General features: G+C 33.7%; 1 protein-coding gene across 3 annotated transcripts in view; it reads right to left on the bottom strand.

Annotated features, from left to right (window-relative positions):
• The window catches only part of LOC126822534 (protein trachealess), an 82100-nt gene that overhangs the window by 14386 nt on the left and 49091 nt on the right, over window positions 1-18623 (bottom strand). For all 3 annotated transcript variants that reach the window (XM_050551470.2, XM_050551471.2, XM_050551472.2), the window contains exon 3: window positions 13158-13228. In XM_050551470.2, coding sequence (XP_050407427.1) covers window positions 13158-13228 — 71 coding nt within the window. The remainder of the gene's footprint in view (window positions 1-13157; window positions 13229-18623) is intronic.

Below are 18623 nucleotides of genomic sequence, written 5' to 3'. Positions count from 1 at the left end.
ATAAACATGTGATATCAGCTGTAGACAGGGACTTAAAGATTTCTCTCTCTCTCTCTCTCTCTCTCTCTCTTTCTCTCTCAACCTCTCTCTCTCTCAACTAGAACCTATTTAATTTGAATTTGTTTGTGGATCATGTTTGTGATTAATAGAACCAATCAATGATATGTTTTAAAGTACAGTAGTATAGCTATATTTACAATTCAACTTCCCTATTCTGTAACAGATCAAACACTACAGAGGAATGTGAACTAAAGACGGCTTCACTGGTCCCGTATTCACGAAAACTTAACTGAGATAAAATCCAAATTTTAGTAATTTGATTGGATAATGTAGATTGATTTTAGTGCTTAGCCTATCAAAATTGAGGTATCTACTAAAATTTGGATTTTATCTTAAGTTAAAATTTCGTGAATCAGGGCCCTGAAGTATATCCTTTGTCTGCGATATCACCTAAAGGTGGTAGCAGATGTAAAACCCTAATAACAGAGAATATTTGATCCACCCCTAAACACGATTATATTCCATCCCCATTATCCCAGCTCTGTCATTGATCGTTTTTCTAATTGAATTAAATATGCGAGGATTTAATTAACAAAAATCTCATTTAATTTCAAACATCAGACACTAAAAAGTCGACTTCTAAAACATTGAAAAACTTCAATAAAAGACGGAAGAAAAATATCTCATGGGGGGATGAATAATCGCGATATACGCCAAATTCAAAGTCAACAAGAAAACGTCCATCAAAAAAGTTGAATCAATAGTCCGAGTCAATTATAACTTGGAGAAATTAACTATACTAAATAACTTGACATTTTTTGACAGAAAATGTCCATCCATGTTTTGTCATAGGGTAATTACAGGCGAATTTGCCGATGTTTGGATAATAAGTTCAAAGGAAGTATGTATACCAAACAAATACGGATAAATTTATGTCAATATTGGAGTAGAAGTCTACGCGTTCTTTGTAGCTCCACAGTAAATAATCGACTTGGAAGCGTTTCACATGTTAACCATAATAAAAGACCCCTGAGTTTGATTCGTGAAAATTCTAAAACAAACGTAAAGATTAGCAGTGACATACTACGACATGGCACATCTATCAGATGAAGTTTCAGAGTTTAAAAAAACGTCAATTTACGAGTCAACCTCCGCCGAGGGATGTACACACAGTAAAAAAAATCACACTTCAGCCTTTTATCTGAGGACCAATAACCATCGTGGGGAAGTATACAAAAATAGATTTTGAATAAAATTGTAAACGAATGAATTTATCAGTACCAAGTACAAATGACAAGATAACCAAGGTAACCAAATATAGATTTTGAATAATATTGTAAACAAATAGATTTTGAATAAAATTTTAAACAAATAATTTACCATGATAAGGAAATCAAAAATAGATTTTGAATAAAATTGTAAACAAATAGATTTACCACGGTGAAGAAACCAAAACAGATTTTGAACAAAATTGTAAATAAATGAATATATTGCAACACAGAAACCAAGAACAGTATTTGAATAAAATTGTAAATAAATAAATTTATCCCTCAATGTTCCTCATTTCTCTATCTATTTGGCTAACATAGGAATGACACCTGTGACCTCCAGGCTAGCGAGCCAGTGTCTTACTCACTTAGCCACTGTGGCTCCCATTGGAAATAGAAAGCCAAATGTCATTTATACTTTCATTAATGTTTATATAAGCTGCTGATCGTTCATTGTATTATCCAGAGAGAGAGAGATAACTAGGTCATTTTGGGACTTACATATGGTTCAATAATTCACTTGTGCATAGGGGTCTATATAGCAGTGGAGGGAAATCAGAGAACCCGGAGAAAACCCACGAGGTTGGACAAGCGACCCTACTCCTTGTCACATACAACCCGGGAATCGAAACCACACCAGTTGACTCAATGACAGACCTTATGATACAACCCGCACGTGCTAACCATTCCGCCACCCAACCCAGACCTTATGATTATAAAAGCAAAATACACGTATTATATAAACACCTGGCTTGGATTCAATCACATTAAAAAGAGAGAGAAATGGGGTTTAACATCCTAGAGATAAACTAAGTTATTTCGGGACTAACATATGCCACTTGACTAAATGGGGTTTAACATCCCCTAGAGATAAACTAAGTTATTTCGGGACTAACATATGCCACCTGACTAAATGACAGACCTTGTGATCTAAAACACATGCGCTAGATCACTCGTAATTTCAACCACGGAAAAAACTTGTCACAAAATTTGCTATTTGATAGGCAAACAGATATTTTATCAAATTAAACAAAAAATACAAAAAATATATATAAATACATATATATAAAAAAGTAATCTAATCCAAGAAAGTCTGTCATTCAGTCAACTGGCGTGGTTTCGAATCCCCGGTTGTATGTGACAAGGAGTAGGGTCTCCTGTCCAACCTCGTGGGTTTTCTCTGGGTCCTATGCGCAAGCGAATTATGTAAATAAAATTATACCATATGTTAGTCCCGAAGTGACCTAGTTTGTGTAGAGTGGACGTTAAGCCCCATTTCTCTCTCTCTCTCAATTTTTATTTTTCAAAATCAATATACGAATGGGTTTTATTATTTGCCTTTTTATTGGAACAAACTAAAAATTGACAATCGTAACGTCTGACAGAAGTCAACGAGTTCTCCAGTTATTTGCCATTACATATCTTTGTTAAATATTCAACTCAAATAATGACTCTTGATAGTTGAAATAATTTGCCTGTATTTACGGAATCAAAAACTTCAAACAATTAAAGTGCAGACCAGGTGTCATTTTTCTCCGCTTCAAAGGCTTGCAGGTAAGTTTACAGGTAAGTTGAGTAAATATCAAGGTAAGTTTACATTTACATACAGTTTTTTTTTATTTCAGAATAAAACACAAAAATATCAAAATTTGCCAATTAATTAAAGTTATAGAAATTATTATTTAATCTTAAACTCAAAAAATCAACTTAAGCCCAATAAAAATATTTACGTACTTTAAGCCCAATAAAAATGATTTTTTGTATTAAAGCTCAGTAAAAATATTTATGTACTTTAAGCCCAATAAAAATGTTTTTTTGTATTAAAGCCCAGTAAAAATGTTTTATGTACTACAAGCCCAAAAAAATATTTATGTACTTTAAGATCAGTAAAAATATTTATGTACTTTAAGATCAGTAAAAATATTTATGTACTATTAAGCCCAATAAAAATGTTTTATGTACTACAAGCCCAATAAAAATATTTATGTACTATTAAGCCCAATAAAAATGTTTGATGTACTACAAGCCCAATGAAAATATCTATGTACTTTAAGGCCAATAAAAATGTTTGATGTACTACAAGCCCAGTAAAAATATTTATGTACTTTAAGCCCAATAAAAATGTTTTATGTACTACAGGGCCAATAAAAATATTTATGTACTATTAAGCCCAATAAAAATATTTATGTACTTTAAGCCCAATAAAAATATTTATGTACTTTAAGCCCAATAAAAATATTTGATGTACTTTAAGCCCAATAAAATTGTTTTATGTACTACAATACCAATAAAAATGTTTGATGTACTACAAGCCCAATAAAAATGTTTATGTATGGGCCCAATAAAAAAAAGGCTCAAACTATTAATTTTTACTTGTTCTATATCTAAATAGCCACTTAATTCTTTTAATACCATTTTGTTTGAAATATCCAAACTTAAAAATCTGAGCTAATTTAAATAATGGTATGATCAGCGCTATGCGCGTTGTATCATAAGGTCTGTCATGTGTCATGGAGTCAACTGGTGTGACTTACAATGTTTTTATTTTGCAAAATTCAAATATTTTTTTCATATATATATTTAGCTAGGTGTGTTGCATTTTTTCAAAGGTGTGCCATTGGCAAAAAAAGGTTGAGAATCACTGAGATAGATAAATACTGAACAAACTGGTAGAATTTATAAATTAATATGATTATCAATTATAGCAAATTTTGGATTTATTGTTTAGCTTGCATGGATTTATTGTCAATTTAAATATTTCTGTTTCAATATTTCTCTATATATATAGTGTTTTATTTGAGGAGAGTTCTATTCACGTGTAACAGTGAGAAATGTCAATTTTCTCACATCTTGGCTCTAAGATATTCTTTACAAATCAGGTCAAGTTCAACCATTACATGTTGTTTAAAGGCCTGTTGTTGCTGATGTTTAAAGGTCTGTTGTTGCTGATATTATTTATCTTAAAGATGGTGCTCTCCTATAGTAGGTTCAAGACCCCTTACTAGAAACGATGGGATGAGACAAAACACTGACATTGTAAGTCATTAGAGAAAATGAATCTGGGTGCCGGTTGTCAGTAACCACGGCGATATTCATGTTTCTCAAGATTAGTAGACTTCTATGTTAAATGTGAGCATATATAAACAACTACATGTTAGTCTCAATTATAAATATGTGAGACATGTGTAAACCCCTTTAACATATTTGAGTTATAAACCCCATTTCACTGTGACATGTGTAAGCCCCTTTAAAACATGTGAGACATTAAACCCCATTTAAGTGTGACATGTGTAAGCCCCTTTAAAATATGTGAGACATGAAACCCCATTTAAGTGTGACATGTGTAAGCCCCTTTAAAATATGTGAGACATTAAACCCCATTTCACTATGACATGTGTAAGTCCCTTTAAAATATGTGAGACATTAAATCCCATTTCAATGTTACATGTGTAAGCCCCTTTGAAATCTGTGAGACTTTAAACCTTATTTTACTGTGACATGTGTAAGCCCCTTTAAAGTATGTGAGACATTGAACCCCATTTCACTGTGACATGTGTAAGCCCCTTAAAAATATGTGAGACATTAAACCCCATTTCACTATGACATGTGTAAGCCCCTTTAAAACATGTGAGACATTAAACCCCATTTCACTATGACATGTGTAAGCCCCTTTAAAATCTGTGTGATTAGGATTAAGACAGTGAGTTACGACTATTATGTTAGGAAGGTGTCACAAACTAATATAACATAACGCCTAGAAACTTGGCTATACTATCAGTATTATCTCCCTTGTTTCACGGACTTGCCCTCATTACAACTCCCGTATTTACACAGCTGACAGAGATCATCACGACAAACAGAGTGTTAAATCCCTTTAATCCACAGCTCCCATACTCCGTCCATCCTACTCTCAAACACCTGATTTTACAAATATTTTAATGGTTTTTTTACAATCATTTCAATGTTGGCTATTTCATCGTTTTGGAATCATAGTTTTTTTTTTACAACCTTTCTAATGTCTGCTATTCATTTCATGGTTTTGGAATCATAGTTTTTTTTAAAATTTGTCATGAAATATTTGATGAACTGAAGTAAAATTGTTTATAACACCTTGAAAAACTTTGTTCATAAATTGAATACCTGTTAAAGTATCAGGAGAAAATTTACGAGTAACAAGTTGCTGTAAATCCGGGAAAATAAAACACTGAAATCTTAAGATGTATTATGTAACATTTGTTTGACATTCTAGCTGCAGTAGTTAAAAAAAAAAAATAATGAAAAATTTTTCATTTCAATATATTCATTTTGCATTATCTATTTTTGAACTATTATAGCAAAAATGGCCAGCTCTTTATCTAAATTTTACATAATGTATCTTTAATTAAAAATTGATATAATATTTGAAGACAAAATAAGGATGCTCTTGCATAGTGATGAGTCTATTTTAAGTTGATTTTAAAAATCTCAGCGGCAAATTACCTTGACTAATACAAATGAAATAAAATATTCCAGCCACATAAAAATAAAATTTGGATGAATCCAACTTTAAACCCAATTAACAATTAAGGTTTATTATAAACAGTTGTAAAATTATTCGCTAACTTTCTTTCTTTAATCAAATTTCCTATGAATATTATATTTGGTCAAAGATTGGACGTGAGAAGAATCGAGATCCTAGAAAATGTCTTCCCTTGATACCTCCTTTAGTCTTTCTTGATGAAATTTTTATTTCCCTATGATGACGAACATTTGTATCTCGGTGTCGATAATAGGACAGACGGAAAGTGGAGGCCATGTTTTATGGAAATATTGAATTGATTGGACGGCACAAGACAGAGGTTAACGTTAGACGTAATGTAATAACGGTGTTGTTATTATTACACCTAATAACTAAAAATCAACTTATCTTACACTGGTAACAATTTGTTCAAATCCCGCGACCCCTTTTAATTACGGTCGTGGCCATTGTTGTAAAATTCCGGCATTCAATCATAAATCAAGCTGTGTTCGATTTTATTTGATTAGAAATCAATTTACTGACAAATAAGCCATTCCTTTTCTTTTATAAACTTCCGCCATTTGATAGAGAGAGAGAAAGAAGAATACAGTTTTCTTTCAGAGATACAGATGGAAAAAGAGGAATACAATTTTCTATCAGAGAAGCAGATGGAAAAAGAGGAATACAATTTTTCTTTCAGAGAAGCAGATGGAAAAAGAGGAATACAAGTTCCTTCCAGAGAAACAGATGGAAAAAGAGGAATACAATTTTCTTTCAGAGATACAGATGGAAAAAGAGGAATACAATTTTTCTTTCAGAGAAGCAGATGGAAAAAGGAATACAATTTTCTCTGAGAGATACAGATGGAAAAAAGAACAAATGGAAGAAAATGTGGTTTAACATCCAATTTTCTTGTTCTGACTGCAGCCTAACAAGTCTTCCTCTTTGAAAGGAAAAACAAAAAAAACAAACAAAAACCTTTTTGAGAGATAGAGAGCAATAGGGTTTAACCTCCACTCCACACAAACTAGGTCATTTCGGGAATAACATATGGTTAAATTTTCATTTCAATAATTCAGTTGTGCAGAAGTGTCTTTAGCTGTGAGAGGAAACTGCAGGAAGAGGTTGGACAGGTGAGTCGTCAAGTCCTTGTCCTGCTACTGTAACAAGGATTTGGTTCATCTCTCTAACCTCATGGATTTTTTCATTGAGCTGACAATCGTGTTCTATCCCAGGAGTCATGGTGGCTCAGTGAGTAGGACACCTTGGTCTGATAACCTAAAGGTGGCCCGTTCGATCCCTGTAATGGTCGAGATAGTTCATCAGGATTTTCCAGCGTGGTTCCACTTTGTCAGTGGTGCAGGACAAAGGGCCTGACAAGGGACAACGTATAGTCGTTCGGATGTGATGACAAAACTAAGGTCCTGTGTGCATATTGGTGTGCACGTAATAGATCCCTTGGCAGTTGGAATTTGATACAAGAGTAGGCCATAGCTCTGCTGTCTGGGCAAAATTGCCCTCATAACACCCTGTATAGGGTATGCCCGTCTTCATTAACCCAGTCAGAGCAGAACAGTAGGACATTAAACCCCATTTTATTTCATTTTCCATTCTGTCCAATGTCAATTCCATGGGCATTACAGTTGACAAGCGATAGAAACGGGACTCAGGCGTTGCTAACTGGAATCAATAACTAACTAAACTAAATCAGAGACAACACTCAGCACAAAAGAGACTCAGTGAAATCAATGGCAGCAGAATTGCAAGTCCTGTTAACCGTCGGTCGTTACTATTGAAAATTAATTATTGACTAAAGATTGGCGCTAATCAATACATACAGATAACAACTAAATCGTCACAGACGCCATAAAACTCTTCCTGTCCGTATTCTATTAACATGCAAATGAATGAAATCCAAAGAGTTACGAGGTGATTATCAGACGTCATTGAGAGGTTTACGATACTCTATAAATCACTGAATTATATTTCATTCATTAAACCTTTTTTACTACCTTATATGGCTTTTACGCCCTAATACGGATATAATATTCATTCATTAATTCTGTAATTATATAGAGATAACATAACATTATTATTTGTGGAAATCTTTTAAAATAATTTATTTGTTCATTTAAAACCTCTTTTGTTTTATCAGCTCTGTAATAAAAGAAAGTATATACGTTAAAAATCAATATTTTAGACAAAGTTCTACAATTCCTAATATTTTATACAAAGTTATGTCCAATATCTTAAACAAAATTCTATAATGTCAAATATTATATAATTCCTAATGTTTCTATAATGCCTAATATTTTAAACAAAGTTCTATATATTTTAATATCTTAAACAAAGTTGGAGAATGCTTAATATCTTAAACAAAGTTTTAATATCTTAAACAACCCTAAACAAACCGGAGGATCCAAAGAAAACCCACGAGGTTGGACAGGTGACACTACTACTTGTCACGTACAACCGGGGAATCGAAACCACGCCAGTCGACTGAATGACAGACTTTACAATACAACACTCACGTGCTAACCATTCAGCCATGCAACCCCGCTTCAACTCAATGAAAAAATGGCAATAAGTAATATAACAACTGATAGATTTAATTGAATACTTTTCGACCAAAATATTTGAAATAAAAGTAGTTTTGATTGTGTATGACCTTATATTTAATCTTTATTCTGATATGTTGGGATTTTAATCTATAATAAATCTATGTAAATAACTACATTTTCATATTAATACAAATAATTCATCATTTCTTAAACACCCACAAATCCTATCATAAACTTTGATATTTTAATAATTTTACAATAATCTTAAAAAAAGATTTCCAATGTAATTTCTGATACTCCTACAAATCAACCACAAATACAAACATTTTACTTAAAGGGACTATCCCGATTTGAACAGAGTCAAAAATAAAAGTCTGAGTACGTTTGAATTTTAAGCGCCAAAATAAAAGGAATGGTGTATTTACCTTGTCTCAAAATTTCAGCTTATAATAGTGAGTCAAAACCGCTTATCCGCACACATAACCCTTTTAATATTTTGGGTTAATTTTTTTGTTGATTGACCTGATAATCTATTCCTCAATCCTTTAGAGGTCTATACAATGAATGACCCACTTGCTGTACTTGATAACAAAAGGTAAATTTCACCAACACATTATTTTTATAAAATAAAAGTCTGGTTTTATCCAGACACCATATAATACAGCTTGGGACACGGTCTCCATTTCCAGATGAAGGCTAATGGGTTTAAGTTGTTTAAAAAAGTATCACATATGTTGAGTTAGTTGCTCAGCCCATTTTAAGGGATTTTAACACAGAATTTTAGCTGTTTTATTCACCAAAATATTATTGGGATAGGCCCTTTAAATTATTATTTTGACTTGCTTCTACAATTATTTTAAAAATTTAAAAATAAAACCCTAATTTACTTCATGGGTTAAATATTATTTTTATTTTAAGATGTAATTTTTTATCCACCTACAACTCTGACATTAATCCAACCACAAACATCGATATTAAAATATTCTAAATATATTCCTTCAATTATTTTAAAATATTAATTAATAAAAACAATTAATCTAAACCAGCATTTAAGGATTAAAAGTGTGCCAACGTCATTTGAGGGAATTTTAATCCACTGGAAACTACATGTCATGAAAGCTTAATCTTTAAAAGGATAATCAATACAAATATGGTTCAATTCTCCATTTGGTATTTATAAAGATATTAGGAATTGAAAATTACGCAACGTGCGGCATCCTTTGCAGACAATAAAAATTGAACAAGGTAAAAATAAAAGTACTGGTATATCAAAAGGGCCAAATTTCACCCAATTCCAAAATAACCAAAAATTTATTGAAAGATAATTATGAATACAGAAGAGAGAGAGAGAGAGAGAGAGAGAGAGAGAGAGAGAGAGAGAGAGCGAAATGGGGTTTAACGTCCACTCGATACAGACTAGGTCATTTCGGGACTAACATATGGTTTAATTTTATTTCAATAATTCGCTTGTGCGTAGGGATCTTTAGCAGTGGGAGGAAACAGGAGAACCCGGAGGATACCCACAAGGTTGGACAGACGACCCTACTCCTTGTCATGTACAAACGGGGATTCGAAACCACGCCAGTTGACTCAATGACAGGCCTCATGATACAGCGCGCACTTGCGAACCATTCGGCCATCCAACAGAATCATGCCAGCAGAGAGAATAAAACATTGAATCCATTCTTTCTATTTGATAGTTCTTTTTGTGTCAGGACATATCCAATAAAATATATGTAATCAATACTTTTTTTATGTTTCTTACGACCAATCTATGTTGATTAGACTTTTAAGTAATATTTATTTTAACCAGATTTTTAGGCTGTTTTGTATTGCACTGTTTCGTCTAAAATCTTTTAAAACATGACGTCGCCTTCTTTAAATTTCTCAGACTGTTTTTAATCTGGTTGATTCGAAGACAGAAGATTATCTAGTGTTGATATCTGAGTTTTATTATCTTAAACGTACATTATACAAGAGCTAAATCTGCCTATTACAGGTCTTTTTTTAGACCTGTAATGTTATCTAAATTATTAATTAGACATTTCTTAACAAAACAAGACCATAATTAACTCTTGATGTCATCGCTAGCCTGCGATATTTAATGGATTAGGTTCCGATTTGCTGTTCGACTTCCATTCATAATTTAATTATTAAATGGATAATCGAGACTATGTTTTATATCCTACCGACTTTAATAATGATGATCTAGGCTAGGCCAAAAATTCAATCGCTAAAATCTCGGTTCATAGTGGATCAATTCCCTTTACAGTATGTAGTTTTTAACTATTAGTTTTTATCTGATCTGACATAAAGTATCTTTAATTAGATGTTAAATAAATAATAGGGATTAAACCATGGAAAATGAACACGACAAACGGAAACGTTGAATCTATATAAATAAAATCAAAGATAGGTTGCCAGGCAACGAAACATAAGCCCACAGCAGCTAAATCATCCGGGCAGTCAACAAGAGTTGTCGCATATTTTTACTTTTTTCGGTAATGAAACATTTATAATACACTAAAATCTAATACAGAAAACCATTAGAATTTGTTTGGTTTTTATAAAGTTCTGCCCCATGCTAACGTTTTGTATACAAAACTTATAATACTGTATCATGGATTTAGCTGTTCCAAGTCATAAAAATTCAAATCAATATACTTGTTCGTCTCAAGGTCTTAAACACTGTGTATAAATTTAAAGTCAATCGGATATTAACTTTCTCCTCTAGAGCATCCACAAGATTTTTTGAAGTGATCAAGGGCCATTTCTCTGGCAGTAATTATCGGAAATCGCTGAAAATCAATAGGCTTCTTTGTCTCATGACCTTAAACACTGTGTATAAATTTAAAGTCAATCGGATATTAACTTTGGCCTCCAGAGCGCCACAAGATTTTTTGAAGTGATCAAGGACCATAACTCTGGCAGTAATTATCGGAAATCGCTGAAAATCAATAGGCTTCTTCGTCTCATGGCCTTAAACACTGTATATAAATTTAAAGTCAATCGGATATTGACTTTGGCCCCTAGAGCGTCCACAAGCAATTGTGGACGCCGGACCAACGGACGGGGGCGACGACAATATACGACCACATTTCAATGTGGGCGTATAAAAATGTATGTATGTTCGCCCATCATGCTTCGTCACCGCGATCCACTCCCAGATATGTGGCATCAAATTAACCAGCATGACCTCGTCAATGTTTTAGGGAATCAAATTTGAGCCCTGGGTAAATTGGGCTTCGTTGCTGCTCGGCATCCACACATATGTGGCATCAAATTAACTAACATAACCCTGTGAATATTTAAGGCCATTGAATTTGGGCCCCAGGCGAATAATGCATCGTTTCCGCTCTGCACCCCTACATATGTGGCATCAAATTAACCAGCATGGCCTTGTGAATGTTTTAGGCCATCGAATTTAGGCCCTGAGCAAATTGGACTCCTGAAGAAGTCAGGTATCTTGTTTGTTATATAATATTCAAAAGATTGTTTTTCTACTTCCACCATTAGACACTTGTAAATTTAGATTTAAAATCAATCTGATTGCATGTGTATTAAATTTTTTCTTACATGTAATCTGCCATTTTTTCCTATAATTGTTTCTTTGATGTTTAGTTTTGTAATTAATCATGACTTAAAGTTTGGATTAATTCTCATTCGATTTAAAACTAATCCTATATGTACATTAAAATTTATTCAACACATAACAGCGTAAGAATTTATTCAACACATAACAGCGTAAGAATTTACAGTTACATATATGTTGAGTGGTAATGTTTGATAAAAACATATAACTAAATTTACTATAGTCTATATTTATATCCAATTATTTTATAGTCATAATAACTCATATAAATTACAGTAACTCATATAAATTACAGTATACTATACATATATTAACTCATATGAATTATAGTATACATATTTTAACTCATATAAATTATAGTATACCATACACATATTAACTCATATAAATTATAGTATACCATACATATATTAACTCAAATGAATTGTAGTATACTATACATATAATATACACAAATTAACTCATATAAATTGTAGTATACTATACATATATTAACTCATATAAATTATAGTATACACATATTAACTCATATGAATTGTAGTATACTATACACATATTAACTCATATAAATTATAGTATACTATACATATTTTAACTCATATAAATTATAGTAAACTATACATATATTAACTCATATCATAGTATACTATACACATATTAACTCATATAAAATATAGCATACTATACATATAATTTAAAAATGAAAAATAATTGTTTGCTCTTCTGAAAAGCTCACAGTTTATAAATTTAGTATGGAGAAATTCTAAGCCTATTAACCTGGTCGTGTTTCATTAGTACAATTCCTGCTGGTCCTATTTTTTCTACATGAATACAAGATGATTATGAATAAAGAAGAATCATCGCAGAGAGGATAAAACATTAGATCCATTCATTCGATTTGATAGTGCTTTTGTTTTAGGGTATTTATTATATAAGGAATCACAGGGCATTTTTTTAAGGAAACTCAGGGAATTTTTAAGGAATCACAGGATGTTTTTTTAATGAATCTCCAAGCATTTTTTTAAGAAACTCATGGCATTTTTGAGGAATCTCAGGGTATTTTTTAAGGAATCTTAAGAACTGGTGCAACTGTTTGGTTGTGTGTGGCATGCTTCTCGTCCACTTGGTGAACTCTTTCACAAATTATCAATAAAGCTTTTTTATCATTTCATTTTATATATTTATATCGCTTTTTAGATATATTTTGATAAAATAAATAAAAAACTATCAGCACTCACCTGTAGAACATGTGTTCCTTGACGCGTTTCAAATATTTCCACAGCCATATTGGTTCTTCGTCTTCCACCACCTGCAAAATTACACAAAGTTGAGTGATAATCTTTCAGAGGCATTTAGTAACTGGATAGAGCAATACACAAAAACATATACTTATGGAAAAACAGCTGCTAATTTATTTGGGCGACGTTTTTCGAAGAGTATTCTTTCAACGTTATCAAGCTAATACAAAGTTGAGTGAGTTTGAGTTAAACCATGTAACCCAAGGTTCAAGTTTTACAATCTCATCTAAACCTGAGATTAAGAAACTTTCTCAGAATTACGTGAATATTCTATACTACACCAAACTCGTTAAAATACAGATCTATATTTCGTTTTGTTTTTTTAAAATTTCGATGGCCACACTACATGATGATATGACAAGTTGTAGTGGAAGGTCACATCAGGGGTCATACGAACGGCTTTTGACCCTATGAAGTCAGACATTTGATTAACCAATCAGCGTTGCTGTTTCTAGTGGGTTACCCACAGTTCCATGCACCTCACTCCAATAACTCGCCGTAACAGACCCCTTCATTGGCTAATTCCTCACATCAACCAGAACGTGGGTTATATAACAACTCTTCCAGATTCTACTGTAGTAAAGACAAGTTAAACGATATTTTGAAATATAAAAAACGAAATGAAACAGGTTCTGTGTTGTAATCAGACTGATATAACACCAACTGTCGAAGATAACAAAATACACTGGACATGTTTTACTGGAGCTGCAGTGGCTAAGTGAACAAGGCGTCGGCTTGCTAAGCTGGAGCTCCCATGTTGGCAGAGCAAATTCATCAGGATTTTCCGGCAAGGTTCCCCCCCCACCCCCTGATTCCATTTCTATAAATTATGAACTGAAATGTCTTCCATAAACTTGGAAAGTGATGAAAAGCTGTCCATACACAAGATCAACAGAAAGACAAATGACATTGTTTATTTATTTAATGACGTTGTCAGATGACATGTGACATGGTGTCAAGTTGAGGAGAGAAGTTTTTATTTGTCTCAACTTCAGGTATTTTATGACCATAATAATCCTGTTTTATTATTTATTATTTAATGTATGAACAAGTTTTTATAACCTTTACATCTTTTATCATGATCATTTCTTTTAATTATTTTCTTACCCTGTTTCAACAAATTTACAACAAACCACCCATACTAGAGAGAGAGAGATGGGGTTTAACATCCACTTGACACAAACTAGGTCATTTCGGGATGAACATATGGTTTAATTTTATTTCAATAATTCACTTGCGCGTAGGGTTCTTTAGCAGTGGGAGGAAACTTAAGGACTTGGAGAAAACCCACGAGGTTGGACAGGTGACCCTACTCCTTGTCACGTACAACTAGGGAATCGAAACCTCACCAGTTGACTCAATGACAAGCCTTATGATCCAGCGCACAGGTGCTAACCATTCGTCCATCCACCCCCCCTCCCCATAATAGAGATTAGTCGATCATTGTTTATAATAAGCCAATAATTGTATTATCAGCCGATTTTGGTATTTGTCGAGAATTAATCTTTTTTATGGTTGCTTTCATTGACATTCAATTGTAAAGAAATTTTAACGGTGGGGATTTTAGAGTTAATCAAATATAGGACAGTGGGATGTGATCATAACATCTGTCATTGATTCAAGTGGCGTGGTTTTGATTCACCGCTTGTACGTGTCTGCTGTCCAACCTCCCACTGACCCCAACGCGCAAGCAAATTATTGAAATAAAATTAAACCATATGTTGGTTCCGATATGACCTAGTTCATCTCACTCTCTCTGAAACAAATACATGAGATTGCTGGTCAACTGCCCAAACCCTTTTTATGCCCTAAACATAATAAATTGGGAATAGAGACAGAATCCTAAGGGGGGATACAGAAGGGGGCTACCACAACCCCTTCCCCCTTTTTGTTGTCGAAGGAAATGTTTTTCGTACCATCTAAATGATAAATCATTGCCGGAAAATGATAAGTTTCACTAACAGGAGGGACAAGGTTAGGGTTAGGATAAGAATTAGGATGCCGGAGGGAGGACCTGGAAAACCATCCAGTTATCTGGATGGGACAAAAAATGTTAGTCCTAATACAACAAAAAAACCCTTCCATGACTCCTGAAATTGATTCCACTTTTTAGACCCCTGCCCAGGGCAATGAACCTTCTGAATGAGCTCATGATAAACGTACATGTACATGTAAAATGTAACATGAAACTGGGCTTTGTTGAAATGTAAAAATTTGGGGTCAACAACCGTATAAATATCGTCTGACATTTTAAAGCCACTCATATCTTGAAATAAACAGAAATAAAATATTTTAAAACTTTCCAGGTAAGAAAATATATTATGTGACAATTATCGTGTGAAAGATCCCTTGGCAGTAGTAAATCAACAAATATTAGGCGTTTAATATAAATGTCGTGAGTAGACAGCGTCTGTGTAAATCAACGTGTAACAGCCATGTTGTTATTGTAATTATCAGGGCTTGATGGCTGACAAACAATCGTATCTTACGGATTGTCACATCAGGGTTTTTTTTTTTCGGGGGTAATAGATTTTTTTGCTTGTTTTGTTTATCACCTCTGGCTGTAGATTGTTTATGACATGTCCAGTAGTCCATCTAGATTCTTTATTTTATTTCGACATGTTTTTCGTAATTAAACAAACATCGTTGTTTATGTCTGGTTCTGGGATGGTCAGATGACAAAAAATACTCCCCAAAAACAGCAACTGGTAAATCAAGTCAAATTCTTGGAAACGTCACATCGTTCTTTGTCATTTTCTTTAAACCGAATGTGACAGGATGGCCCTGTCTACGATGGCCCTGTCGGGGAATCAAGCAGAAGAAAATCAAAGATGAACAATCTAGGTGAATAAATTGTGCGTTTTGGTTGAAATAACCAGAATTTTGTGGTTTCAGATTTCAGAATAAAAAGCGCATGTTTTCTATGACTGGACCAAGGGATGGTCAACCCCTGGTGTACTGGATGATTGAAAGTTGCGAGTATCTTGTGACCATAATAAAATAAAGTAGTATAAGCCTACTTATTAGTTTTAGTGATTTTATTATATCCTGCACATCGTTTTTAGCGAATGTTAACGTTTTTCATATTTTCAATAACGCTATGGTTCACATTCCTGCGGTAACGGGGGATAATGTACCTTTAACTTGAGGAATTTCTGACCAATGTAGCAACATCTAGATGTTGTAAAACTCACTGTCGTTGTGTCTAGAACACGATAATTTATCCGGCACATGGGACCACTCTGGACAATTTAAGACAAGTTTTGTAACCATGCCAACAGTGGTCACCATGTAAATGGCTTGTAATTGTCCCACGACTACCAACAGCGGTCACCATGTCCAAGGCTCTCTACCTGTCCCACGACTCCCAACAGTGGTCACCATGTCCAAGGCTATCTACCTGTTCCACGACTCCCAACAGTGGTCACCATGTCCAAGGCTATCTACCTGTTCCACGACTACCAACAGTGGTCACGATGTACAAGGCTATCTACCTGTCCCACAACTACCAACAGGGGTCACAAGGCTATCTACCTGTCCCACGACTACCAACAGCGGTCACAAGGATATCTACCTGTTGACTGACATATTTGTTATGTTTATGTAATTAGTATGTTGTATAATTTATATCGTGTGTTAAATCATCGTAATACAACAATATAACTCACATTAAACTTCTATTAAATGATAATATCACCATCATTCTAAAATCTAGAACAAATTAGACATCTTGTCACCATGGTTAACAATTAAATATCATGTGAACAAAAAATGACATCAGGTGTTCGAGAAATTAAAGTTTTCATGTGAAGCGAATTCATCAAGTGAAATAGAGTTTTAGTGTTCTACGCTGACTAGGCGGCTAATGAAGATGAGCATACACCATACAGTTTTTAGTCCAATCGTAACTTTCACAAAATGTGGTAATGTGTAATTAAATGATATGAAATGGAGTTTAATGTCCTACTGGTTTGCACCGACTGGGCTAATGAAGATGGGCATACGCTATACAGTGTGCTTTGAGCGAAATTTTACCCAAAGAGTGACTCTAATTTCGAATTCCAACTATCAAGGGATCTTTTATGTGCACTACCAGTTTATACAACACACTTTTTATCCCATCCTTAGGACTAGATACTTTGACTGGCTAGACCATGCACCCTTGACAAGTATCATACCGATTCTAGTGGTCAGAGTTTCGATCTTAGTTTGTAATAACGAGTAGTCTCCCCTGCCTAATCACATGATTTTTCTCCCAGTTTCTTTACGCACCCTGAACGCAAGGAAAGATAAAGATATATGTACCTATGTCCCGGTTAGTGTCGCATGAACGTTAAACCCCACTCCTCTCTTATCTGCTATTGTCAAATCTGGGAGTTTAATGCGTGTGCGCTGTATCGTAAGGTCTGTCATTGAGTCAACTGGCGTGGTTTCGATTCCCCGGTTGTATGTGACAAGGAGTAAGGTCGCCTGTCCAACCCTGTGGGTTTTTCGCCAGGTCCTCTGATTTCCTCCTACTGCTAAAGACACCTATGCGCAAACGAATTATTGAAATAAAAGATGTTATCCCGAAATGACCTGGTAAGTATCGAGTGGACATTAAACCCCATTCCCCCCCTCTCTCTCTCTCTCCCTCTCTCTCTCTGTCTCTCTCTGTCTCTGTCTCTCTCTCTCCTATAACAAATCAAAATCAGTCAAATACAAACAGATCCAAATTTCGAAATATTTCAAACAAAGGCAAGGTATGTTTTAAATGAAATATTTGTAACATAAAAAGTAAAATTTTTAGATATAAAAATGACAAGAGAAGAATTAGAAATATTATAAATATCTTTAGCACTGTTGGGGGATTATGACCTGATTACTTTGTACTGACAGCTTTTATCCAAAATTTTTTTTCTAGAAAATGTACATTTTGACATATGTATTCATAAACTGTTATACGTCTGACTTTTTTTGTACTTATATTTTTTTTTCTTGGTCTCACACCTAATGTGGCATGTAACAAATAAACACAGAAAAAATCTATTCAACCAAAACCCAACAAATTCTATCCTTCTATAACAAATCTCATCCATCAATAACAAACAAACCCTTCCATCAATAAAAAACAAATCATGAAAAAATGAATAAATTAAATAAAATTGAACCTAGTTTGTGTTGAGGGGACCTTGGATAAAATCTTTTGATGTTAAACCCCATCTCTCTCTCTCTCTCTCTCTCTCTCACTCTCTCATCTAAACAATATTATCTCAAAATAGCATTTGTTAATCCATTCATTCTTCCCCCAACTCTTCAATCTATACTATAGAGTTATGATTTATAACTTGTACTTAAATGTTCTCATTCATTCTTCTTTCCATCCATGTCTAACTATCATATCAAACTAGCATTTCATCTATCCAT

Source organism: Patella vulgata, chromosome 5, assembly GCF_932274485.2.
Source record: "Patella vulgata chromosome 5, xgPatVulg1.2, whole genome shotgun sequence".
In the NCBI taxonomy this organism is placed as follows: Eukaryota; Metazoa; Mollusca; class Gastropoda; family Patellidae; genus Patella; species Patella vulgata.
This window is presented reverse-complemented; position numbering and strand designations above follow the sequence as displayed.